We start from the raw sequence: 26279 nt of genomic DNA, 5'->3' as shown, positions 1-26279 counted from the left end.
GGGATGCTGAGACTGGGCTTGGGGAGACAGAAGGTCGGAGCCCTTCAGGGTCTTGCCTGTTTCCTGGTCTCCTGGCCCCACAGCCCTTCCAGGTCCTGCCATCTCCTTGCAGTTCCCTGGCTAAGGAATAAGCCTAGCCTGATTCCAGCCACCCCACCCAGATGCCCTCACCCTGGAACAAAGCGGGAGTGGTCCCCTGGGCCTGCCTGCTTCCAGCGCAGGGCAGGGCTTAGTCACCAGGCAGGCACTTGTTGTAGCAACGGTCCCTGGGGGCCCATCCTGGGGAACGGAACTGCTAGCAGGAAAGATGGGGGAACCAGAGTCTCCATCCCCTCCAGCCCCCCAGGCTGCCCCAGGCCTCCTGGACAGCCACTCTGTAAGTCTGCCCCCATACCGCTGGTTCTGGGAGGATGGGTTGGCTTACCTAGCAGCCAGGTGTGTTGGGGTGTGTTGCCTAGCAACCGATAAAGGTATTCCCAGAGCAAGGTAGAGGAAGGACTAGAAGATCAGGCCCCCACAGCCACTGGCCACTGGATGCCTGTGGTCACTGGAACCTCTGTGGGGCTCCCAGGCCCAGCCCAGGCTACCCGAGCCCACACCTGGGAACCCAGAAAGGGAAGAGAGAAGGACTTCTGGAAACACCCCTTAAAGTGACCGCTGCATCCTGCTAACTCAGGGCTTGTCTCTGGTCTCTTGGAGGTCCAGTCCTATATCCTAGAAAGTGGCTGGGGCTGGGCTAGCCTGGGGCAGTCAGGCCAGGAGGTCTTGTTGATAGGGCCAGAGCTCATAAGGGCCAGTGAGGGTGAAGAACAAAGCAGATTATTCAGTCATTAAGTCACGTCAGACTCTTTGCAACCCTATGGACTGCAGCATGCCAGGCTCCCCTGTCCTTCACTATCTCCTGGAATTTGCTCAAATTCATGCCCATTGAGTCAGTGATGCCATCCAACCTTCTTGTCCTCTGCTGTCCCCTTCTCCTTTTGCCTTCCATCTTACCCAGCATCAGAGGCAGGTGGGGTCATCCAAAAGGAGGGGAATCAGCATTAGGCCAAGGGGCCTGCCTTGCCTGGGATAGGGACACCTTTCTCCTTCAGACTCCAGGAGCCAAAGCCTTTGTTCTTTCTTCATGGCAAGAACCCAGAGCAGGCCCATGAGGGAGCATATCTCCAGCCCACAGATCAGGAGACCTGGAGTAGGTCAGGGCCTTGCTTAGGGTCACACAGCTGATTTGAGCAGAGGCTAGATTAAAACCCAAGATTGTGGCCTCCAACCAGGGCTCTCCTCACACCCCACATGGAGCACTTACGGACAGCAAAGCTCTAACCAGGGAGGAGGCTGGCAGGACATGAGCACAGGGGAAGGGGTCCTTATGGGAGAGTAAGCAGAGCCTGTAAAGCCAGGGCAGGGATTTGTCTGCTCATCAATGCCATGAGTGCCTGTTCCTCAACTTCCCTGGGCTGAGATCAAAAGCCACCCCCAAGCTGAGTCTAGGAGAGGCAGGTCTCTGATCTCCATACCTGAGGAGGTATAATGGAGGTAGCCCAGGAGATCTTCCTGGAGGAGGAGGGTCCAGAGTGGAGCCTTGAAGGTCCACAGGGAGGCCTGGGAAGGGAAATGGGAATGGGAGAAAGCATCCTTCAGGAAGCCCCTCCCCCAAGCCAGCCCCACCCCCCTCCATTGTCCAGGCTCTGCTCAATTAGCCAGCTGACTCGGCAGGGGCCACCTAGGCAGAGCTTGGGGTCAGCAACCAAGGCCTTGCCATCACCCCTCCAAGCTTTACTGTGCTGAACACAAAAGCTTTCCAGGCGCCGTCTCTGCTGCCACTGGAAGGAAAAGAAAGAGCAGAAGGAAAGGAAATTTCACTCCTTCCGTTCCATTGCTGTAACCTTGGGCTGAACAAAGAGGCAACTGCCTCCCCCTCAGGGAACCTGTTTTGAACTGCAATTTGCACAGATTTGCTTGTGTTTGGGAGGCTCAGCTGACATCTGAGGTGTGGAGGTGTCGGGTGGAGGCACCAACTGGAAAAAAAATTGCACAAGCTGAGATCTGTGAGTTCAGTTTTATGCAGGGTCTTAGGACGATAGCTCAGGATTCAGCCTGTCTCCTAGCTCTGATGGAGCTCCTTCAGAGAGGTAGTGGGGGAGGTCAGCAAGCACATATGTGACTGTGGAGAAAGGAGTCCATGCCACCAAGCACTCATCTCGGTAGAAGGCTGCTCTTAGTTACGAGGAACAGATATCTCAGTTCATGGTTTTAGTGCTTTTCTACGTAGGGGAAGATGCAAGATTCTGGATTCATACAATTTTCTCCTGAAAATGTACCTAACTATCTGAAGGCTTCTTCTGCTGTTTTTCCCAGAGCACAGAGTGCCTCATTCCTGATTTTTGCCCTGAATTTCTTTCAGGGTGTACTATACATGGAACTGGATTAGGGACATTCATAAATTCGACCAAGGTTTGGGAGGCGTTGCATGACCAATTTTTAGTAGAAATCCTCGTTGCTGAGTCGGCAGGGATTCCATTGCTAGGTCCCTCGATGGACTATTGTTGGACTAGACCCTGTTAAACACACCCAGAAGTCTCTGGACATGTCTAACTAATCTGTTATGGTCCAAGAGAAGATTCCCTCTTGTTGCTTCTTTCCATATCTGTAACTACACTATTGCAATCATTGATCCGTTTATCTGGTCGGTCATTTCAACTCACCAGCCATCATTCTTATCAGTAGCTGTCACACACTGGAGAATACAAGAAATAATAATCTTGTAAAATAGGCAGAATATAATAATATGTGAGTGAGTGTTAGTTGCTCAGCTGTGTCTGACTCTTTGAGACCTCATGGACTGTAGCCCACCAGGCTCCTCTGTCCGTGGAATTCTTCAGGCAAGAATACTTGAGTAGGTTGCCATTTCCTCCTCCAATATAACTAGTAGGCTTTATAAGGTCATAAGTAAGAATTTAAGCCAAGAACTTCCATTAGATGCTGCCCAGTACATCCCTGGTCAGCTGACCCAATCTGTTTAGTATCCATCTCTATCTTTAAGGGCAATAAGGCATCAGCCCCAATTTCCTAGTGTTATTAGGCTGATTATCCTTAGTATGATTTAACTGTCCCTGACATAAGGGGGGGTGGTCCCTTCAATTTAAGCCATAATAGCCTGATGTATAAATCCATCCCATAACTGAGGGGGGGGGGTCCCTCCTAATAATCGAGAAGTTGTATTCTTTGACTGAAATTTAGGTCATTTCTCTGATTGAGCCTGAGTAAATTTAAAGATCTTGCTTAGGGCCAGTATGATTGATTGGCCAAGTGGGTTCCATCTAGTAAGATCAATAGTGACTCAGACAGAACTACAACTTCTTTCTTCTAGAACAAATTTCCTAAGGTCTATCCAATTAGAGCCTCAGAGAGGAGAAATCCGCCAAGAAGTACTGGTCATATTGGTAACTGACCATAAACCCAACACTTGGATTAATTTTGAAGTTCTGCATAGGCTTATGCTCATGGTAGAAAAAACTTTTGATTCATATGCAAAAGTTCAAGACCACAAAAACACTATAGATAATCACACAGATCAGGTCCAGCATCTCGGAATTGCTGTTGACTGCTGTGGTCAGGCACAACCTCTGTCCTCTCCCCTGGCTCCCCTGCTCAGACTTCTGATCTCAGGAACTACAGAAACGACACCAATTTGTACAAACCGAGTGTTTCCATTTTAAAGAAATGTGGTTAATTTCCCCTTAAAGCTACAGATTAGCTAAGAGTGACCTCTCAGACATCCTGAGGGGACCTATAGGAGCTCTGCCCATCAAATTGATGACCAATCTGGCAGGGTCCTTGGCCACCACTCCAGGGTTGGGGCGGGGGCGGGGGGTCTTCCTGACCCTACTTCCCCAACTCAGAATGGCAACCAGAGGTTGTGGAGAGGAGGAGAGGTCCTTCCATAAGTCAGGATCTTCCACAAGCTAAGGGCTTCCTTGGTAGCTCACACTGTAAAGAATCTGCCTGCAGTGCCGGAGACCCAGGTTCGATCCCTGGATTGGGAAGATCCCCTGAAGAAGGGAATGGGAACCCACTTTAGTATTCTTGCCTGGGAAATCACATGGACAGACCGCGCGGTCACAAAGAGTTGGACATGACCGAACTACTAACACTTTCCAGGAGCTAAGCAGAGACTGGTAGGGTAAGGAGTGCCAAGCTAGAGTGGGGGTGGAGGTCAAAGATGTCTTCTAGACAGAGCAGTAAGATTTCAGAGATAGGGAGGAGCCCAGGAAGGCTGGCCCCTGAACTTAGTGGCCAGGTGATATGGTTGTGCTGTGACAGATGGCCTTGAAATTGATTTGGAAGTTTATTATGCAGGCACGTGGAGCAATTGGAGGGCTCCTGAGGCCAGGCAGAAGGTTCCAGTTACCTCTTGCTGCATAATAAGCATCCCGAATTTAAAGCAGTAATGTCTTCTTTTATCATTCTCAGTTTTGCGGGTCAGGAGCTAGGCCAAGGCACAACAGGGAGGCCTGGTCTCAATCCATGATATGTGGGTTCCTAGCCGCCATGACTTCCCAGCCCAGGGAGGCTGGGGCCAGGCAGGTATCTCTCTCCCACACACTTAGTTTGGGCTTCCTCACAGCATGGCCACCTCAGGGTAGTGGACATTCTTCTCTAGGGGAACAGCAAGGCTTCCAGGAGGAAGGGTGGACGCTATGAAGATTCTGATGACCTGGCCTGAGATGTCCCAGAACTTTGCAATGTGCCATTCTGCAAAGTCTCTGAGGCTCATCCAGTTACACAAGGAGGGAGATTAGATTCAATAAGAGGAGGAACACAGCCTTTCTAGCCCTCTTTCATTGATCAGAGAGGTAGGCTGTGTATTGAGGGAGCACAAAGAAAGACCAAATGTAAGAGAAGCGGAGAACCATGAGGCCTGCCTGCAGAAGGCTCCAGAGATCAGACCAGTCAGCCAGGAGCAGTGGAGGAGGCTGCCCCATCCCTGTGTCCTTCTGGGCAGAGGGAATTCCTGAGGGGAGGGTGGATATACCTACAGTCTTAGCTGGTTTCTCAAGGGCCGGGGGCTTCCCAAGTGGTCCTAATGGTAAAAAAAAAAAAAACCTGCCTGCCAATACAAGAGATGCAGGAGACACGGGTTTGATCCCTGGATTGGGGAGGTCTGCTGGAGGAGGAAATGGCAGCCCACTCCAGTATCCTGGCCTGGAGAATCCCATGGGCAGAGGAACCTGGCAAGCTACAGTCCACAGGGTTGTGAAGAGTCAGACACGACTGAACACACACACACACAAAGGCAGAGGGATTATGAGGGAATAGAAATGGGCCCTCCTTGCTTGTGTAGGAGTCCAGGAACACCAAGGCCTGGCCAGACCAGGGTAAGGGGGTATGTGGGTAGAAATGAATCTTTCTGTCTCTGACTCAAAAAAGCAGCTTCTAAGGGCTCCTAAAACACCTTGCTTGAAGGGAATGTGCACACACCCACCCCCAGGCAGACACGTTGCCTAGGAGATAGCCCCAGTCCTTGGAGAATGGAGAAGGTCAAGGGCAGGGTGGCAGCTCGTCCTGTCCCCTTGGAGACAGCAGCTCAGTAACCCTACCCCAGGCTTGGCTTCCTGGGCACCATAGCAGCCTCCTTCCACAATGCCCAGAGCACCCCAGGTAGAACTGCAGCTCTGCCTCTGAGAGTGGGGCAACCTTGAACGCATCACTCGGCTCCTCCCACTCTGGGCCTCAGCTTCCTCCTCAGCAAATTGGGTCTGAAAATGCCTCCCTTGCAGACTCATTGCTCAGGGCAGAGAAAAAGTACATAAAGGGCCTGGCCAGTGACAGACGTTCAACAAAGGGGAGCTGCTGTCATGAGGCTCCGTGACCCTTACAGGTCAACTTGGGCTTTGTGTATCTTCCTGGGAAGATGGAGGACTTGTAAAGATTTAGGCTTTGGGGCGTGTGCGTGAGGGCGTGGCGTACACGTTTTAAACTGCACCCAAGTCCCTCTCAACTGTTGCTCTGGCACAGTGGTCAGCCATGTATGTGTATGTATGTCAGGGTCGCTTCAGTGCTTTGAAATGGCTCTTGTCCCAAGTCCCATCTCTCCCTACTCAACCCCATCATTTTCCCTGGGGCTGGCTCGGGACAGAAGTCCCAGCTGAGGAGCAGGATTTGCTGTGTGACCTCTGGTAAATTACTGCACCTCTCTGGTCTCCATGGGCAGTTCTCAGCAGAATCTCCTAGATAGAGTTCTGAGGCAGGAGGTGTGAGATGGCAGGTTAGACTACCGGGGGGACGAACGTGTGTGCCTGCGGCTGGACAGCACCCCTAGACATGCTCCCCAAGAGCACGGGGCCCACTCAGGCCATACTTCCCACTGCAGGCCGAAGCCAGAGCATCTGTGGAAGGCGAGTGCCCTCTGCCGGCTGCAAAGGCAGACCACACTGCAGGTAGCCTGCCAGTCAGGGATCCCTGAGGCCTGGGGACCCAGATGTTGGGTGGTTCCCCAGGGAAGGGCAAAGTTGGAAGGGTACATGCGCAGCCCTGCACACCCAGCCCCTGGCTGGGCCTCCCCACCCACCCTCTGCACCCACTCCACCCCCTGCAGAGCCCTGTCACCCATGCCACCTTTGATCTGGACACCCCAGGATTCTTCCTTCCCCTTGGAGCATGAAGGCCCCGCCAATGCCCTAAATTCCCATGCTCCAATCCATGACCCCTAAACACCTCTCCCTGCATGTCTCCTCATCCTCCAGAAAACCCCCTCGCCATCCCCAGGTCTCTCTTCTACCCGGTAACCCCAGCTACCTCTGTCCTTTCGCATCCTCTGTCCTCCTCCTGCACACCCTCCTCCTGGCACTCAGAGTGCTGGCCAAGGCCACCAGGGGCCATTTCCTTCAGGTCCCGCCCAGAGGCTTCCTGTACAGATTGGAAAGCTAGTAAACCCCACCTTTTATCAAAACCCTTTTAAATTGTGAAATACAACCCCCATGGAGACAATTGCGCTGAACAGAAAAATTAAACACAACCAAATTATCTTAAAGTAAACATCCATGAAACCAGCACTCAGGTCTAGAATTGGAATATCACCAGCACCCCAAGTCCCTGGTGCTTCTCATCTCCTAGACATGACCCCTGGACCCGCTCATGTCTTATACTCTGCTGCTGCTGCTTGTTCTTTCTTTTTAAATTTATTTGGCTGTGCTGGGTCTTAGTTATGGCATGTGGCATCCTTAGCTGAGGATACAGGGTGGAAGAGAGACCTAGGGATGGAGAGGGGGTTTTCTGGAGGATGAGGATTTTTTGTTGGCCGCACATGGGATCTAGTTCCCTGACCAGGGATCAAACCCAAGCCCCCACACTGGGAGCTCAGTCAGCCACGGGACCACCAGAGAAGTCCCATTTGCTTTATTTCTTTATATTATCAACACTTCCGTACATCTCCCTCATCACTATGACCTAATAGGCCCTGTTTTTAACTTTCTATAAGGAGCATCACGTCACGTGTTTTATTTTGTGTATGGTTCATTTGCTCAGCTTTATGTGTGACAGTCATCTGTATGGTTGTGGGGGTGCTGTGGGTCCTCTTTTACATTGTTGTATAGTATTCTATTGTATGGGTTCCTCCACCCCACCCCAACCTCCTCTCTTACCTATTCCATTAATTCCTCACTGTCACACCAGTCCTTTATATGTTTAAGAAGGTAATTTCTACTTTGTATCCAGCTTTGCAGCTTATCTACAGGGAAAGTTGGTCTATATTGCTGCATGTGCCATTATCCAAGTTCAGTTCAGTTCAGTCACTCAGTCGTGTCTAACTCTTTGCAACCCCATGAACTGCAGCACTCCAGGCCTCCCTGTCCATCACCAATTCCCAGAGTTCACCCAAACTCATGTGCATCAAGTCGGTGATGCCATCCAGCCATCTCATCTTCTGTCGTCCCCTTCTCCTGCCCCCAATCCCTCCCAGCATCAGAGTCTTTTCCAATGAGTCAACTCTTCGCATGAGGTGGCCAAAGTACTGGAGTTTCAGCTTTAGCATCATTTCTTTCAAAGAACACCCAGGACTGATCTCCTTTAGAATGGATTGGTTGGATCTCCTTGCAGTCCAAGGCACTCTCAAGAGTCTTCTCCAACACCACAGTTCAAAAGCGTCAATTCTTTGGCGCTCAGCTTTCTTCACAGACCAACTCTCACATCCATACATGACCACTGGAAAAACCATAGCCTTGACTAGATGGACCTTTGTTGGCAAAGTAATGTCTCTGCTTTTGAATATGCTGTCTAGATTGGTCATAACTTTCCTTCCAAGGAGTAAGCGTCTTTTAATTTCATGGCTGCAATCACCATCTGCAGTGATTTTGGAGCCCAAAAAATAAAGTCTGACACTGTTTCCACTGTTTCCCCATCTATTTGCCATGAAGTGATGGGACCGGATGCTATGATCTTCATTTTCTGAATGGTGAGCTGTAAGCCAACTTTTTCACTCTCCTCTTTCACTTTCATCAAGAGGCTTTTTAGTTCCTCTTCACTTTCTGCCATAAGGGTGCTGTCATCTGCATATCTGAGGTTATTGATATTTCTCCCAGCAATCTTGATTCCAGCTTGTGCTTCTTCCAGCCCAGCGTTTCTCATGATGTACTCTGCACATAAGTTAAATAAGCAGGGCGACAATATACAGCCTTGACGTACTCCTTTTCCTATTTGGAACCAGTCTGTTGTTCCACGTCCAGTTCTAACTGTTGCTTCCTGACCTGCCAAAGCAGAAGGCTATCTCTCCTCCTTTCTAAAGCTCTGTGGCCTTGACCAAGTCAACCTGCACCCACCCCTTTTCCTCCTACCCCTCTGGCAATTTCCCTGAACTTGAAGGCTCCTGTCCCACCACCACCCTTTTCCTTTGTCCTTGAACCCCTCTCCCCACCCTACACTTCCTCTGACTCTGGAAAATCTCCTCCCGTCAAGGTTTCCATCACACCTGGGAGGCTGTCTTCCCACCCCTTTATCTCCAGCTGAGATTCTTTAGCTTACCACCATCACCTTCACCTGGAAGCCACACAGGTACCTCCCACCCAGCCTGACTGCACCTCAGGCCAACTCCTCAGCCTCCGTACTCCATGTACGCGCCTCCTCCCCTGAAGACCCACTGCCTACCCCTGATACAGGTCCTAACAAGTTCACCTGGCTCACTGTTCTTAGCCTTCATTCTCCTGATTTATCTTCTGGGCTCAGCATCCTGAGAGGTCTTATCACAGGCAGCCCCTGCCCCACAGCTTAGGCCCTTCCATGGCCTTCAGAACGGAGTCTTAGGCCCTGAGACTGGCCTTCAAGGCCGTCTTCTGTCTGCCCAACTACCTCTCCAGCTGAACCCCTATTTCTCCTCCCCGCACCCTGCTCTCATCTGCTTTGTTCCTAATCTCACTCTCTCTCACCTCCTTGTCTTTGCCACAGCATCTCCTCTGCCCAGGGGCTCCCCAGGGGGCTCAGTGGTAAAGAATCCCCCTCCCAATGCAAGAGATGCAGGAGACTCTGCAACTCCAGGGTCAGGAAGATCTCCTGGAAGAGGAAAGGGCAACCGCTCCAGTATTCTTGCCTAGAGAATCCCGTGGACAGGGAAGCCTGGCAGGCTACAGTCCATGGGGTTCCAAAGAGTCAGGTATGACTGATCGACTGAGCAGTGTACACGCCTTTGCCAGGAGAGCCCTCTCTCCACCTCCAGAGAGCTCATTCCCAAGAGTCAACTCAGATGATCACTTCCTCCAGGAAGCCTTCCTGCCCCACCCTGCCCCGAGACTGGAATAAGACTCTGAGTTTCCCTCTGTCACAGGCACTTCCTGCCACCTCCTCAGTGTAGAGGGGAGCCCACCACGTTCCTGGAACAGTCTGGACTCTTCTGGGCTCTGAGGCCCCAGCATAGCTCACATGTGGCACTCAGCAAGTGCTGTTTGACTGGATGTTTGCTGAGCTGCTTCCAGTCAAGGCTTTATGACTGAGTTTCTGCAACCTTGGGCACACTGCTGCCTTCTTGCCTCCGCTTCACCATCTGAACAGTGAAGGTATAAGGCGTACCTGGGCTTCCCTGATAGCTCAGTTGGTAAAGAATCTGCCTGCAATGTAGGAGACCCCCAGTTTGATTCCTGGGTCAGGAATACTCGCCAGAGAAGGGATAGGCTACCAACTCCAGCATTCTTGGGCTTCCCTTGTGGCTCAGCTGGTAAAGACTCCACCTACAAAGCAAGAGACCTGGGTTTGATCCCTGGGTTGGGAAGATCCCCTGGAGAAGGGAAAGGCTACCCACTCCAGTATACTGGCCGGGAGAATTCCGTGGACTGTATAGTCCATGGGGTCACAAAGAGTCGGACACGACTGAGTGACTTTCACTGTCACTTTGGCCAACATAGTTGGTTGTGGCCACAGGGATATTTGAACAGCCTCAAATGGCTGAAGTGCCTCTGATTCCACCGTAAAAAAGTTCTTTGTGGGGGAGAGGGGCAAGCATTGCCCTCTTCAGGCTTTTGTGAAAGATCACCACCACCCCTCCTCTTTTATTAAAGGTGAGGGAGGCTGAGGTGGATGCTGGGCCTCAGCTTCTGTAAAATGGGAGCAGTCAGATAATCATACCTTCTGGACTTGGTACTCAGGGCTATCACACGGATACTTTTTTTTCATCTATGTCCAATAATTCCTCATTATCTCACCTGCTCTTTATACGTGTAAGGTGATTTCTACTTTGTATCCAGTTTGTAGGTTATCAAAAGTGGTACAAAGATGGGAGGTAGAGGGAGATCCCTAGTGGCCTAGTGGTTAGGATCCCAGGCTTTCACTGCTGTGGCCCAGGTTCAATCCCTGGTCAGAGAACTGAGATCCCACAAGCCAAGGTGGCCAAAAAAACAAAGATGGGATGTGGTGTCTTCAGGCAGCCTATATACCAGAGCCAGGCAGACCCTCATCACACTTCCTGATTCCACAGCCACCGCTTGAGATGAGACTATTTTCCCATTCCACAGATGAGGACACTGAGGCTCAGAGCATAGTTACTACCCTTCCAGGGCCAGAGAGGAGGTGCATGCAGCAAAGGCCACCAACACCCTGTAGCAGGGGAGTTATGAACCCAGGGCCACCTGGTGCCTCTCACGTCAGCTGCTCAGAGAGCTGGGGTCCCAGTGGGTGAGGGGGGTACAGTGGGCACTCAGGGTCGGGCACAGGTAGAGTCCTTGTCACTAGAGGATGTGCAGGCCCAGAGAGATAGGAGTGAGGCTGACGTCCTGCCCACGATCCCCACAGCAGAGCAGCCTGGGAACTGGAGGGGGAGGGGGCAAGTGGAGGGCCGGCACACCACAGGAATCTGGGTCGTGGTGTCCTGGGTTTTCTCAAGGCTGCACTGTGACGCAGAACGTGGCCCTGAGCCGGGAGCCCAGCCCAATCTGTTTGGAGAGGTCAGGGCTGCCGTCGAGAAGCACAGCTCAGCTGTGGGGGTGAGTGGAGTTGGAGAGGAAGGGAGGTTGCCGCCCCTCTGGGTCCCCTGGGATAGAGGAAGCTGGCAAGAGTAGAGCCTGAGGGCGGGTGATCCAGGACCAGGTCCCTCTCCACCCCTCCAGGGGAGATTTGGCTGGGGGTGGTGGTGGGGCCTGTGGAAGCTCAATAGGGCTAACCTCCGAGGGATGGAGCCCCCAAGAACCCATCAGCCATGTGGCTGATGTAAGGCCTCCCCACTTCAGCAGGAGCCACACTGTCCTTCTCCATTTATTTTTTTCCCTTCCTCTGGACCTCATCTCTCGTTCTTTGTCAAGGAGGAGGGGTGTTAAGAATAGAACTTTGTTCACCCCCAAGACTCCTGAGTGAGAGATAACAGAGCATTAGAAAGGGTGAGCCCAATAAGAAGAGGAGCTGATTAGACCCGTGGGGCAGGCCAAGGTCACAGCCCCTTCCCCAGGACTCCCGCCACGCAAACGTGCACAGGTGCACACACATGCACTCTCAGGAGCACACACACTACCAGTCCTCATGCAATTACAAATTACTGTTGTTGTTCATTCAATCATGTCCAGCTCTTTTCGACCCCATGGATTGCAGCACGCCAGGCTTCCCTGTCCTTCACCATCTCCCGGAGCTTTGAACCCATGTCCATCGAGTCGGTGATGCCATCCTGTCCTTCACCATCTCCTGGAGCTTTGAACCCGTGTCCATCGAGTCAGTGATGCCATCCAACCATCTCATCCTCATCCCCTTCTCCTGCCGTCAATCTTTCCCAGCATCAGGGTCTTTTCCAATAAGTCAGTTCTTCGCATCAGGTGGCTAAAATATTAGAGCTTCAGCTTCAGTCCTTCCAATGAACGCTCCGGATTGATTTTCTTTAGGACTGAATGGTTTGATCTCCTTGTAGTCCCTTAGACTACAAATTACTGAGTGGACTATAAAAGATCAAAGATTAGGTAGTGGAAATGGGGGAGAGGTTCTCTGCAGATATTAATAGTTCAGCCTGAGTAGAGATGTGAAGGGGGAGATAAGAGTGCTGGAGGGGAAGGGCGGGGTTGATGGGCATAAGGGGATGGCTTGTAAGAGGCCTTGATTTTGCCTCTAAGTTGAAGCAGGGCAGGAAGAAAGCTGCTCCAAACCTCAGGCACTCGTTCTGAACCACAGCCGTGATGATCTCAGCCTTCCCCATCCGCACACACATAGACTAAGGTACCCGGACCTCAGCATCTAGCAGGGTTCTTCCCTGCCCAGTGCCTCTCTCGCTGCCCCCCTACCTTGAGCAGGACCTACTGAAGGAGAAGCTGGTAAAGCAGCAATGGGATCAGGCCACAGTTTTCTCACTGTGCTAAGCAGGCTGCATGCCCACCTGTCCCAACGCAGGGAGACCTGGGCACTTCTGGCTCCCTGAGGAGCAGGCTGAGGATGCCCTTCTTCCATCTCCATGCCAGGCAGCCTTGGCATCAGGGACAGAGGGTACCCTGGGACCTTGGGACATCATATGGACACCGGTGCCTGTGCTGGCCACAACCCCCATCAGTGCCCCTCGATTTCTGTAGACAGACTCAGCTACTGTCAAGGCAGGATCCCAATCTTCTTCCCTCTGGGTGAAGCCCCAACCTGCCTCAATCCAGTAGGTGCAAAGAGCACAGGTTTTAGCAGGGTCTGAGTGCAAAGGCTCGCTTCACATTTGCAGGCAATGGGAAACGTGAATTAATCTGAGTCTCATAGGATGTTCTGAGGCATCCTTTAGGCCCTCGACAAGGGTCAGCGTGGGCCTGCTTGCTCTCAGAGGGCCCTGCCAGGAAGGTAGAGCAGATCTGGCCATTTCTCCCAGACAGGACTGGATAAGCCTCACAGGGTGGAGAGGCTGTGATCAGGGCCCAGAACCAGGGCCCACAGGGAGCACCCAAAGCTCAGGGCTGGAAAGGACCCCACTATTGCTGAGAACCAGGATGCTCTCCAAAGGGGTGGAAATGTGGAGGCTTCCTGTATTTAACTGAAGTTGACCAGGATTTCCTTTCTTTTTTAATTCATTAAACGTTTTTAACTTTTTAATGTGAAGTACAACACCCATTCAAACAAACACACAAAACATAAATGCATACAAGGGATGAATCATCGCAAGGTGAACACACACATGTAACCCCCTACAGGTCCTACAGGTCAAGAAGAGCACTCCCAGCACCCCAGAAGCTCCCTCATGCCCTCATCATCTCTCTACCTTCCCGAGGGGATCTAATACCCTGATTTTTAACTCATCCAAGTGTACTTGCTTTTAGAGAAAATCTGTATGGAATTGTAGAGTAGGGGATTTGTGTCTTTCTTCTTTTGCTCACAATTAGTTTGAGAGATTCCTCCATGTGGTTTTCCCTGACCACCATTCATTCATTTGTGTTGCTGAGTAGCATCTTACTGTATGACTCTCCCACCATTCTACTGCGATGGGTACTTGTGTTATTTCCAGTTTAAGATTATTACAAATAATACTACTAGTGATGTTCTTAAACCAGCCTCTTGATGCATTCGCATGTGCATTTTGGGGGGTGGTATATACTCAGGAGTATAATCGCCAGATCATAGGCTATGCAGGCACTCAGCTTCAATAGGATCCAGTTTCTGAACAGATCTGTGAAAGGATGGTGGCACTTCACGTTCCCCCAGCAGGGACTAAGAGCTCTACTTGTGCTACATCATCACCAATATTTGGTATGCTCAGGGTTGTTTTGTTTTTGTTTTAGTCAGTGTGGCAGCATATAGCAGAATCTTTTTGGTTTTAAAGGACTAATGAGGGTGGCCACTGATTCCGATGCTTATTGGCTTATTTTGTTGAGGGTCAGTTCAAATCTCTTGCCTGTTATTCTCTTGCATAGTCTGTCTTTCTCTTATTGATTTGTGGGAGTTGGTTTTTTATAATTTTATTTATTTATGTCTTGTGTATTCATTGGCTACGCTGGGTCCTAGTGGCTGTGCAGAGTTGTCTCTAGTTGCTTTCAGCAGGGATGACTGTAGTTGTGGTTCACGGGTTTCTCTCTACGGTGGTTTCTCTTGTTGTGGAGCGTGGGCTGTAGGGCGCTTGGGTTTCGGTAGTTGTGGTTCCCGGGATTTAGGGCGCAGGCTCAGTAGTTGAGGCTTAGTTGCTCTGCAGCATGTGGGATCTTCCTGGACTAGGGATCAAACCTGTGTCTCCTGCATTGGCAGGTGGAGTCTTTACCACTGAACCACCAGAGAAGCCTGGGAGTTGTTTTTATATCTGAATATGAGCTCATCTTTGGTTGTGTTTGTTTCAAGTATCTTCTCCCACTTTTCTTGCGCATTTCACCCTGTTAATAATGTCTCTACATGAATACAATATCTTAATTTAAATGTACCAATTTATCAATCTTTTCCATCCTGATTTGTGCTTTTTTGGCATATTTTGGTTTGGGGTTTTCTTTGTTGTTTTGGGTTGTTTTTTTTGTTTGTTTTTTGTTTTTTGTGTTTTTTTGGCCACACTGTGTGGCTTGTAGGATCTTAGTTCCCCGACCAGGGATTAAACCTGGGTCCACAGTGGTGAAGGCCAGCATCTCAACCACTGGACCATCAGGGAAGTCTCCCCTTTTTGGAGATATCCTGTTTTGAAATACCTTTCCCTACCCCAAGTTCATAAAGATGTTCTTATCCTCGTCTCCTGGAGGCTTTATTGTTTTACCTTTTACACTTAGATCTACAGTCCCTCTGGATTTGTTTTTTTTTTGGGGGGGGGATTTATTTTTAATTATGGTATGTAATAGGAGTCAAGTTTCCCTTTTCTCCAGATAGATATCAATCGATGCAGCACCTTTTATTAAAATGACTGTCCTTTCCCTACCACCCTGTAGCACCATCATATGTTAAGGGTCCATATATGCGTGGATCTGTATTCGGGCTCTCTCATGCTTTGGCCTGCTTGTCAAACTTTGCGGTTATATTACCCTGTCTTAATTACTGTAGCTTTATCATAAATCTTGACAGCTGATACAGCAAGTCTTCCCACCTGTTTCTCTTCAAAAGCGTTTTGGCGATACTTATTCTTTTTATTTCTCATAGAACCAGTTCATCTGTTTCTCCACATATACAAGAGGGTTAAGATCTTAATTGAAAATACACTGAGTCTATGAATGAGTGTAAGGAAGAACTAACTCTTTAAACATTTCGTCTTTCACTCTGTGAACATGGTATAGCCCTCAATGTATTTCGGTTTAAGTTATTTTTAATTAGATGAATAACATGAATAAATTCTTAGATTAAGCAAGTGTTCCTTTTCCTTCCCAAACTGAGCAGTTACCACTGTTACTATACATCTGTATGTATGCTCTCATGCACACGTGCACACGTGCATTCACACGTACACATACCAGTTGTGGATGTGATCATATTAATTTGCCACATTGCTACTTTTTTTTTTTTAACTTAAAAATACAGTGTGGCCATCTCTGCCTCAGAACAATTGAATCTAGGTCATTCCTTGTAAGTACTGCCTGTATCCAGAGACTGAGCATTTCCTAGAATAACACACTTTGCAGTGTGTGGAGCATCCTTGAACTTGTTTTCTTGGACAAGCTGTGTTTTCTCTAAAAGATAATTCTAAATCAAGGAAACCCACTTGGATACTGCCGTAATTGTTCAGAGAAGACATGAGAAGAGCGTGAACTAGGCTAGGGAGGGAAAGGAGGGATGAATTTTCTTTTTCAAAAATATCATGTGATTCCTCTTGACGGTCTACTGAGCCTCCCAAACCCCTGTCCATCAAGGGGCTGCTATACATTGAAGATGTAGAGCACAGCAGAGGAGGGAGCAAGGGAACCCAGGCTGAGGGCAGCAAGGACGAAGAGGAAGGGGTCTGACCTGTTAACTAAAGCTGGTACTAGAACAGTGATGGGGTGGGATGGGAACTGCTGCCTCCAAGGCCTGCCTGCCTGAGGCAGGGCTCCTGAACTCTGACCTTGCAGCAACTCCACGCTCCTCCTGTCAGAGGAACCTGAGGCTCAGCAAGATGAAGGGGCTTGTCCAAGCTCACTCAGTGAGTCAGTAGCCAAGCTGGGCTTCTGCCTGGGGCCCGACCACAAAGCCCTGAGGGGGTGCAGTCTCTGGGCTGAGTGTCCTAGTTAACGTAGCTGTCTGAGGGCACCAGATGGGCAGATCTACAGGAGCCAAGACCTGAAACTTGACTGGGGCAGGTGCTCGGGAGACGGACCCAGCGCTGGCACCATTCAGAGGCAGTCTAGCCAGAAGGCTAGACAGCAGCAGGTGACAAGTGGTATCTGATGAGCCCCTGCTGTCTGGAAACCCCGCCCTGGGAAGCCAGCAGCCCACCATGCAACAGGTTGGAGGCAGTGACTGGGAGCCAGGCCATATCCCCAGTCAGCATGGGGCCCAGGTGGGAGTTGGGGACCGAGCTCTGCTTCCTGACGACTTGGGAGCCCCTTCCTGGCTGGAGCCCCCACCCCCCGCCTGCAAGGCCTGCACAGTCTCAGGAAGGCCACAGGCCACAAGCTCCCCCTGGCCTTGCTTCCCTCCTCCTGCTCCACCCCAAACCTAGCTCATCCCTCCTCCCCCTCCACAGACCTTTCTGGCTTCACATTTTGAGTCTCTCTTTTCTATTTTGTTGTACTGTTTATATTTAAGAAGCTACCTTCACAAAAGTGTTTGTAAATAACAGTAGGGAATTTCTGATTATAAAACAAATAGTGTAAATATAACCTATGAATTCTCCTATGTACACACAAGGGTAAACATGAATTTTTTTCCCAAGTTGAAATCATAATTCTTTGTAATAATCTGTTTTCATCACTTCTCAAAATATTGTGAAGTTTCCCTATATGGGGCATCATGACAGGATTGCAGTGCTTAAGAACAAGGATTCAAGGGCCAGCAGGCCTGGATTTCAGACCCTGACCCTGCCGCTCATTAGTTTTGTGACTGAGCAGGCTACTCACCTCTCTGGGCCTTGTCTTCATCATCGGTAAAATGAGGATGATAAGAGAACCCATCCTCACAGGCTAAATGAAGGAGGCGGGCCTGACCTAGAACATGGTAAATGCTCAATGAATACCAGATGTTAGTATTGCTGTGAATCCTATCCTAATGACAGAGCCTGGCATCCTGGCCCCACCTCATATCCTGGATCCTATAGCTGGATCCCAGCACTGACCCTGAGTCCTTATCTGGGTCTCCCAGGCTTACCTTGGGTCCCTTCAAGACCCCTGGGCTGGTTGGGAGGCTGGTGCCCAGGGGCAGCTCCCAAGGGGCCTTCAGGGAGATTTCAGAGAGAGTCTTCCCTGGGTTCTCAGTGACACAAAGAAGAAGAGGGATTAGAGAAGGAAGAAAGGAGAAAGGAGAAGGTGAGAATGGCCCGAATTTAGCCAGGCCCTGGAGAGCTGGCCCGGAGGTTTTCAAATCTCCATCACTCAGGGACTTCCTCAATGGTGTCTGAGGCCTGGGTCCCCCCTAGAAGGCATCTCATGAAAAGATGTAAGCCCCCAGAAGAGCACATTTACACAGCTGTTCTCACTGACCAGGAGGGGTGAAGACCCAGTCATGACCACCCCTCCAAGGAGTTGCTAAGACTTGAGGGCACAGCTTGGGATTCTCTCTGTTCTTTGGCCTCGGGAGTGACCTGCTGACCTCTAAGTGTGAATGTCGATATTGGGTGGCAGCCACAGTGGGGCTGGGGGTTCAGCTCTGAGCTCCGGGGTCCGCAGGAGATGAACAACTACCGGCGGGCCATGCAGAAGATGGCAGAGGACATCCTGTCACTGCGGAAACAGACCAGCATCCTGGAGGCAGAGAACCGCATGCTGAGAAGCCAGCTGGCCCAGAAGGAGGTAGAAGAGGAGTCAGCCAGCCCTGACAAGGCCCAGAACCTGGGTGAGGGCGTGCAGGCCAGCTAGGGAACAGGGAGGTGGGGGCCTCTCCCAGGTGTGTGTGCTGCGGGACACGGGCTAATCAATAGGAGTCTGGGGTCTCTCCAGGGAAGGAAATTGAGAGTCCAGCCCTGTCTCAAGCCCCAGGACTGAGAGACATCTGCCCTCCCCACCTGCCCACCCTCAAGTATTCCAATTTGAATTGGGAGGTGTCTCCTCCCTGAGCCCGCTCCTCCACCACCACTAGCATCCATGAAGCAGAAACTGCTGCTGAGTGAGCTGGACATGAAGAAGCTGAGGGACAAGGTGCAGCGTTTGCAGAATGAACTGATTCTAGTAAGCCAGGGCTCAGAGTGCAGAGGGGAAGGGCCCTCAGGAGGGAATGTCTGAAAGTAGAAGGGAGAGGGACATAGGGGCCAGGGGGCCAGGGCAGTGGAGGACTGAGCAGAGGGGGCTAGGGTAGACCCTCGGGGCCAGGGGCACCCCTGTTCCCCCTTCTCTCCCCTCTCTTCCCCCGCCCCCCACCGTCAGAAGAATGATCGAGAAAAGGAGCTGCTCCTCCGACACCAGGCTCAGCAGCCACAGGCTGCGCTGCTGAAGCGCTACCAGGACAAGCTGCAGAAGATGAAGGCGCTAGAGGAGACCGTGAGGCACCAGGAGAAGGCAGGTGTCAGAAAGGCCAGGTTGCCCGACCTGGCCATTGAGGGGAAGGTGTGGTGCCCCGGGGCCAGCCCAGCCTTTGTGCTCTGCCCTCCAGGTGATCGAGAAGATGGAGCAAGTGCTGGAGGACAAGCTGCGCAAGAGGGGCAAGCCCCTGCAGGACAAGCCGCAGGGAAAGCCCAGCATGCGTGAGTCTGCTCCCCAGCTGTCGTCCTGCCCCTGGAGGCCCTGCCTTCTTGGAGCCTCTCAATTTCAGCAGCACCTTCAAACTGCCCAGAGGGTGCTAGTTCCCCATTCATTCAGACACTCAGCACTTTCAGAGGCTCCCTGAACTCTCTTCTCCTGCCAGGGAGCCCCTCAACACAAGTGAGGGGACACAGCATGTGAACCATGCTAGAAAGAGGCTCTGACCTTCCAGAAGCAGCTCTGAGACTCAAGTGAACAGAGATGGGCTACCTGCAAAGTGGGGCTTTTCCAGGCAGCAGTTACCAACTTCTTAACTCCAGGACCCTTCAAATTATATGCTCATCTCCCTATATCTTCAAAGAGTCTGCTTCTATAAAATAAACAGAAAAAAAATATTTTGGTCAAGTCCATGATTTGCTTTCTCCATCAATGTTAACCAAAGCCATCCAGAACTGCCCATCCGAGGCAGCTCTGATGAGCAGAAGAGAACCAGGTCACACGGGATCAGGTCAGCCCAAGCAGAGGATTTCTGTGCCACCTCATTGGGGACCCCCGTAAGCCCAGCCCTGTGACAGCCTTCACTGCATGGAGGTGTCAGTGGGGAGGGGGCATTTTTGAAGGCCTTTAACAAACAATGAAAGTTGAGCCTGCCTTTCAGGAACCCTGAGGTTAGCATGAGAGATGAGAAGGCAATCTTGGGAGAGGAAACAGCCAGGCCCTGGCTCAGGGAGTAAGGATGCCAGAAGCAGAGAAAGGAGGAGAGATAGAGATGAGGAGCTGAAACAGACCCAGGAAAAAGGGTGGGGCAGTGATTAGGGAGATCACCCAGGTCAGATTCTAAAGAGCCTAGAACGATGGCCTCTGGAGGCGTGTGGATCTCACTGGCAGTAGGGAGCCATAGCAGGCTGGGGAGCAGAGGACGAGCAGAAAGAAGGAAAACACTGAGGCAGATTGGACCAGGCACATGGAGGCAGGAAAGCCTATCTCATGCACATCTATGGCCACATTCACAGGCTTCCCCATGCTCTGGGCCTCTGGCCTTCCTCTGGGTCCTTCGGGCGAGAATCTGCCTGTTGACGTCTACTCAGTGCTGCTCACGGAAAACTCGAGACTGCGGGCAGAGCTGGATAAGAACCGCCACCAGTCGGCCCCCATCATTCTGCAGCCGCAAGCCCTGACGGTAAGAGCCACCAGCACAAGCGTGGTCCTGGGCCTGCCTACCCAGGTCACCAGGTGCCCAGAAACCGCTCACCACACAATCCGAGGCGAAGCCCCAGACCAGGAGCTAGGTTTCCCAGGGTCTTCAGTGTGCCTGGAATCTCTGGAGAGTCTCTAGCTCTCGGGCCTTGGCTCTTTTCCCCTGGAGAACACTACGAGTCTGAAAGCTTCACCCTTACCCTCATCTAGTATCCTGGGAGAGCAAGCAAGCCCCTAGCTGACCCCTGAGCCCATTTGCCACTGGCTGGCCTGCAGTGGGCTCCACACAGGGCTCTCAGAACTCCATCCTGGAGCATTTCCTGGGATTCGTACAGCCTTGGAGAGCCCTTTCCCTGATTCCAGGTGGACCCTGGGGAGTTGGGAGCAAGAGGAGACCTGGCAGAAAGCCTGCAAGAGACAGAAGCCCCGGGCCACTCCAGGGGCACCCTGCCCGCACAGGTGGGTGTCCCTAGCCCCTCCCTCCTTCCGAGGCTGTTACAGGTGTCCGTGCTTTATGCAAACCCAGAGACTGAACATTTGGAATTACAAGCCAGGTGGGCTGGGCACAGCAAAGTTTTTCTCTTCATCCCAGGATTTGCAGGAGGTGAGTTCTGTTTGAAAGAACCCTCGATGTGTGGACATCCAGATAAAGTGCGGAAGACGGGGAACCCTCACTTTACAAACGGATCCTTTACTTTACAGAAAGACCCACCCCCCACCAGCTCAAGATTACCTTCTGTGCACTAACCTAGTGCTCCCTAGCATTAATACATTTTTTCTTAAAAAGGATTTACTCATTTACTTATGGCTGTGCCGGGTCTTTGTTGCTGTGTGTGGGCTTTCTCCAGCTGCAGTGAGCAAGGGCTCCTCTTCGCTGTGGTGCATGGGCTTCTCATTGCAGTGGTTTCTCTTGCTGCAGAGCATGGGCTCCAGGCACGTGGGCTCAGTATTTGCAGCTCCCAGGCTCTAGAGCGCAGGCTCAATAGTCGTGGCACATGGGCCTAGTTGCTTCCAAGCATGTAGGATCTTTCCAGATCAGGGGTCAAATCCGTGCACCTTGCACTGGCAGGTGGGTTCTTCACCCCTGAGCCACCAGAGAAGCCCTCCCTAGTATATTTTTACATTTTTAATTGATGCACAAAAAATTCATACACTCAAAATATGTGGGGAGAACAGCTGTGAAAAAGCCACATGCTAAGTGTGAAACCCTGGACAGGGGCTTTGGCCCTGAGTCTGAGGTTCTGCAAAGAGTCGGACACGACTGAGAGAACAGCCGGGGCTCTGCACTGGGAGCTGAACTTGGAGCTTGGACCTGGCTGATTTCCCCCTCAGCATCACCTGGCCTCCCGAGCTCACACAGCTGCAGCCCCCGACGGGGACCATGTGCCAATTTCTGCTGTGCCCACAGGATCTCCTTGCCAGTAATTCAGACAAGTTTAACCTCCTGGCCAAGCTGGAACGAGCTCAGAGCCGGATCTTGTCCCTGGAAAGCCAGGTAGGTGAGGCGAAGGGGTCTCACAGGCCAGGGAGTCTCCACGCAGTCAGAGACCTGGCTCCGCCTCTATAGTTCAGGAGGGCTGGGGCTCCGTGTGTGAGGAGGGTCAACTCCAAGTTCAAGGAGGGTTTGGGTCCATTTGTGGCCAGAGTCGGGGCTCTGTGTTTGAAAAGGATCAGGGCTGCATGTGTGAGGAGAGTCAGGACTGAATTCATGACCAGGACTGGGGCTCCCTGTATTTAGATATCAGGACTCCCTATTTAACGACATTTGGGCTCAGTGTGTGTGTATATGTAGGGTCACCACTCAATCTGCATCCAGGGTCGGGGGTCCATTGTGACCAGGACTGGGGGCTCCCTCTTGTGACCAGGGCCTGGTGTGTGACTGGGGTCAGTGCTCTGTATGAGAGGAGGGTCAAGGCTTCGTGTGTGATCAGGGTGGGGGCTCTGTGTGTGTCGAGGATTGGCGACGGGTGGCTTTATTTCTAATATTTATTATTCGGCTGCTTCAGGCCTCAGCTGCAGCACACGGGGTCCTCATTGTGTCATGCGGGATCTTTCCTTGCAGGGCACAGACTCTAGCTGTGGAGAGCATGGACTCAGTAGTTGTGGCACACGAGCTTAGTTGCCCCGAGGCATGTGGGAGCTTAGCTCGCCTGCGTCCCCTGCGTTGCAAAGCAGATTCTCAACTGCTGGATGACATGGGTGTCTCAGTAATCAGTTTTGGTCTAGGGTCTGGACTTCCTGTCAGAGCTCAGTGTGTGAAGAAATTCGGGGATCCCTTTGTGACCAGGGTCAAGGCTGCACGTTAGAGTAGGCTAGGGCTCAGGTCAGTCTCCATGCGTGACCAGGGTGGGAATGCCCTGTGTGACCAGGGTCAGAGCTCTGTGTGTGTCCGGCACTGCTGATCGGTGTTTGCTAGGGTCGGGACTCCCTGTATGAGGAGGTTGGGACTCCAAGTGTGAAGAGGGTCAAGGCTTGCTTTGTGAGCAGGATTTGTGTTTCAGGATGGTTAGGGCTCTGTGAGAAGAACCGGGGCTCCACCGGTGACCAGGGTCAGGTCCACATGTCAGAAGAGGGTTGGGGCTCAGGGCATGAGGAGGGTTGAGGCTCCGTGTGTAAAGCCTCGAGAGTGGGGGCTCTGTGTGTTTGGAGGGTCAGGTCTCTGTATATGACCAGTGTCGGAGCTCCATGTGTGACCAGGCTCAGGACTCAGTGCTCGCCCAGGGTCGGAGCTCCCTGTGTGACCACGTCTGGGCTCAATGAGGAGGGTCAGGGTTCAATCTGCATCCAGGGTCTGGGCTCCATTTGGACCAGGGTCCGAGTGTGATGTATGACTGTGTCCATGCTCCGTGTGTGATCAGGGTGGTGGCTCAGTTTGTGAGGAGGGTCTGGGATCTGTGTGTCAAGAGAGTTAGGGCTCCATTTGTGATCAAGGGGGCTTCCTTGGTGGTGAGACCTGGGTTCAATCCCTGGGTCAGGAAGATCCCCTGGAGAAGGGAACGAACGGCTACCCACTCCAGTATTCTTGCCTGGAGAAATCCATGGACAGAGGAGCCTGGTAGGCTACAGTCCATGGAGCTGCAAAGAGTCGGACACAACTGAGCGACTTTCACTTTCACTTTGTGATCAGGATCAGGGCTCCCTGTGTGACCAGGTTTGGGGCTCAGTGAATGAGGAGTTTGGGGGCTCAACTCGTGACAATGGTAGAGGTGAGACAGGGTTTCCCGTACGTATAAGGAGGGCTGGAGCGCCATGGTGGAGGATTGGTTGGACTCATTGTAATAGTGTCTGAGCTCAGTCTGCTGGTGGAACTAAGAGAAGATCCATCAGCCACAGTCAAGCTGTCACTTAGTCCCTCTTCACCCACTCTTGTCACCCTGAGGTCTCTAAGGAGGGTAGCTAGCCCACATGACCCAGGGTTTTGCTTTTTCCCCAAAGAGCAGGCTCAGGTAGGTTGTCCTAGCTCTCAGGGAGGGGCCCTGCTGCCTAGTGGTTCTCCATCTATGCCTCTTCATGTCTATAGTTAGAGGACTCAGCTCGGCGCTGGGGACGAGAGAAGCAGGACTTGGCCACACGGCTGCAGGAACAAGAATATGGCTTGCGGCACCCTTCCAACATAGTCGCCACAGACGTGCCCGTGAGTGATCCCCACGGGGGAGCTTCTTGGGGCTTGGGTGGTGGGTTTGACAGCCATCCCACCTCCAGAGTCAATGGACCCTGATAAAAACTGTCCAGGGGGTCCTACTTCCTGGCTGGTAGTCAGAAGACCCAGGCTCAGCTTCTGCTCATTGCCAGCTGAAGCTCTTGCCCCATCTCAATGCCCCGGTCTAAGGGGAATAGTGAGTCCTGCCAAGATATGCCCTCCCCTTCAGGTAGTGATGAGTATCACCAATGAGATGGCTGTGGTTGACAGGTTGCCCACAAGGGCATTTCTCGAATGCCCTGGCACTGGCTGTACCTTAGGACTGGATTTGCTCATGGGCAGAGTAGCTGTGGCCCCACCCCACCCCACAGTGCCTAAGATTCTCCCATGAACAAGCCCTTCTCAGGCAAGCGCAGTGCTGCAGACCTGCCAGAGATGGGATCGTGCTGCCAGAGAGAAACCTCGCCAGCTTCCCAAGAACAAATAGGCCCCTCAAGCTCAGCCCTGGGCCACCCAGCCCCACAAAGCAAACCCCCTGATTGCTCCTGCTCTTGAATTATCAGTGTTCTGCTTCTTTCCTGGCTCCTGGACAGATCTGAAAAGGATGGGGGAGCTGGGGGCTGGAAGGAATACCGGGCTACCTTAGTAGACTCACCCACTGAGCCCCGGAGACTCTGAGAGAAATTAGGTATGACCTACTGTGGTTAAATGGGTTTGGAAATATTTGAGAAGTCATGACCCACTGGATTTCGGATTGTCTGAGGCATGACTTTCCAGGAAAGATGCATTTTATTGGATTACTCCTCTGGGAGCAGGGGCATACTCACTTCATCTTGCTTTGCCACCACAGAACCCTTCCAAGGACCAAACGCAACCCTCCAAGTTGGATCCCTGATGCCCAGCTCAGAGACTAAGCTCAACAAGCTCTCGAAATCTCAACAGACTGACTCCTAGCAAGCCTCCCCCTCTGTGTGCTGGAGTCTCAGCCCCACCCCCTTAAACTGACTTTATTAAATGCTGAATGTTGGTGAGCATTCACTCTTTTCCCAGAGCAGGGCAGCCTGGGGTACCTAAGCTTCCTCCTTCGAGACCCCACTCTGGGTCTGGGCCCTCTGCTGTAGCCCAATAGCCTCCTGCCTGTCCCAGGAGCTACCCTCTTTAAAGAGTCAAATGCCATAGTGGACTCAGGACAGGGGTGGGCAGGGAGAGGGAAGAGGCCTTTCAAAGCATGAACCAGGGAGACAAGCCCCATTCAGACCTCCAAAAGAATTGAGACCACCAGAGGTCAGCTGGTAAGAGAGGCTGGGATTTTCTACCCGCCCCTCAACATGTATCATATCTGAAATCCTTTGTTTCAAGTTTGGTTTATCTGTTTCTTGGGAAGGAAAAGACTTGAAGCCTGCCTGTGACAATCAGTTACATGTTTGTATGAAATACTCCATTCACGAGGGATAGGCTGAGCTGGGAGTGTTGTGTCTAAACACATCCAGGGACAGAAAAGCAGAAGGGGCTAGAAGAAGGAGCCCTCCACTGAACGTTAGGAGGCCTGGCTTCTAGCTACAAGCATGCTGTGTGACCTTGTGTGACCCAAACAACCTCTCTGAGCTAACATCTGTGACAGTAAGGCCCTCCAGCTCTATCATTTCCAAGCAAAAATGACTCAAGCCTGGAGAAAGGAAAAGAAGCAGGAAGGAGAGAGAAAGACAACAAGGAAGAGGATTGTGATGAGGAAAAGCAGAAGGGCTCCAAGAGTGAATTCAGAACCTGCAGATCCTGGTAGATGAGGCCAAGCCATCTGTGCTGCTATCCTGAGCAGCACTAGCCCCTTATGTCTGCCTGACTTGGACTTGGGTAGCCAAGGGCCAGGGAGGATCAGGTACCTGGTCAAGTCAGGAGTCACAGAACTCAGAGGGGGCCAAGGGGGTTAAAATTGAGATCATTTTCAGGCAGTCCAAATAATGCACCAGAGGCTCTGCCCCAGTCTCCCTGCCCAATGCCCAGAGCTTGGACCTGTGGGCCCATCCCACTGGTGCTGGAAGTTAAGGCCTGGGGAAGCCCAGAGAAGGGTGGTCAGGTGGGGTAGAGGAAGCATGCCAGCCTCTTCTTCCCAGAGCCAGTCACCTCACACCAGCCCCTCACCCACATCCTCTTCACCACATTATCCCCAGATATCACGCTCAAGACTCTCATTGGCCCTTAGCAGGAAGTCCTCATAGCCCCACAGGCAATTCCCACCCAAGGTTCAGCCAAGC

General features: G+C 51.7%; 1 protein-coding gene and 1 long non-coding RNA gene across 6 annotated transcripts; one reads left to right on the top strand and one right to left on the bottom strand.

Moving 5' to 3' along the window:
- The first annotated feature begins 276 nt into the window (after positions 1–276).
- CCDC33 (coiled-coil domain containing 33) lies at positions 277–25061 on the top strand. 5 transcript variants are annotated; one of them, XR_001436079.3, is made up of 12 exons: positions 277–376; positions 18183–18348; positions 18592–18680; positions 18876–19007; positions 19102–19192; positions 20204–20370; positions 20751–20846; positions 20980–20991; positions 21796–21882; positions 23908–24021; positions 24621–24715; positions 24878–25061. XR_001436079.3 is itself a non-coding variant. In XM_015101990.3 (11 exons), exons 1-11 carry the CDS (start codon positions 308–310, stop codon positions 24920–24922), a joined length of 1068 nt encoding a protein of 355 aa, XP_014957476.1. In that variant the 5' UTR covers positions 277–307; the 3' UTR covers positions 24923–25061. The 5 variants fall into 5 exon arrangements, 3 of the variants coding, with proteins under 3 accessions (XP_014957476.1, XP_027812997.1, XP_060257418.1); XR_003585735.2 differs by having other exon boundaries at positions 24591–24715; XM_015101990.3 differs by lacking the exon at positions 24621–24715.
- LOC132658086 (uncharacterized) lies at positions 7169–19730 on the bottom strand. The gene is made up of 2 exons (XR_009597098.1): positions 19461–19730; positions 7169–17504 (listed from the first exon to the last, which is right to left on the bottom strand). It is a non-coding gene; the product is annotated as an uncharacterized LOC132658086 (long non-coding RNA).
- Positions 25062–26279: the final 1218 nt, after the last annotated feature.

The sequence above is a fragment of the Ovis aries genome, chromosome 18, assembly GCF_016772045.2.
Source record: "Ovis aries strain OAR_USU_Benz2616 breed Rambouillet chromosome 18, ARS-UI_Ramb_v3.0, whole genome shotgun sequence".
Taxonomy (NCBI): Eukaryota; Metazoa; Chordata; class Mammalia; order Artiodactyla; family Bovidae; genus Ovis; species Ovis aries.
Note: the sequence above shows the minus strand (reverse complement) of the source record. Positions and strands in the feature narration are given on the sequence as shown.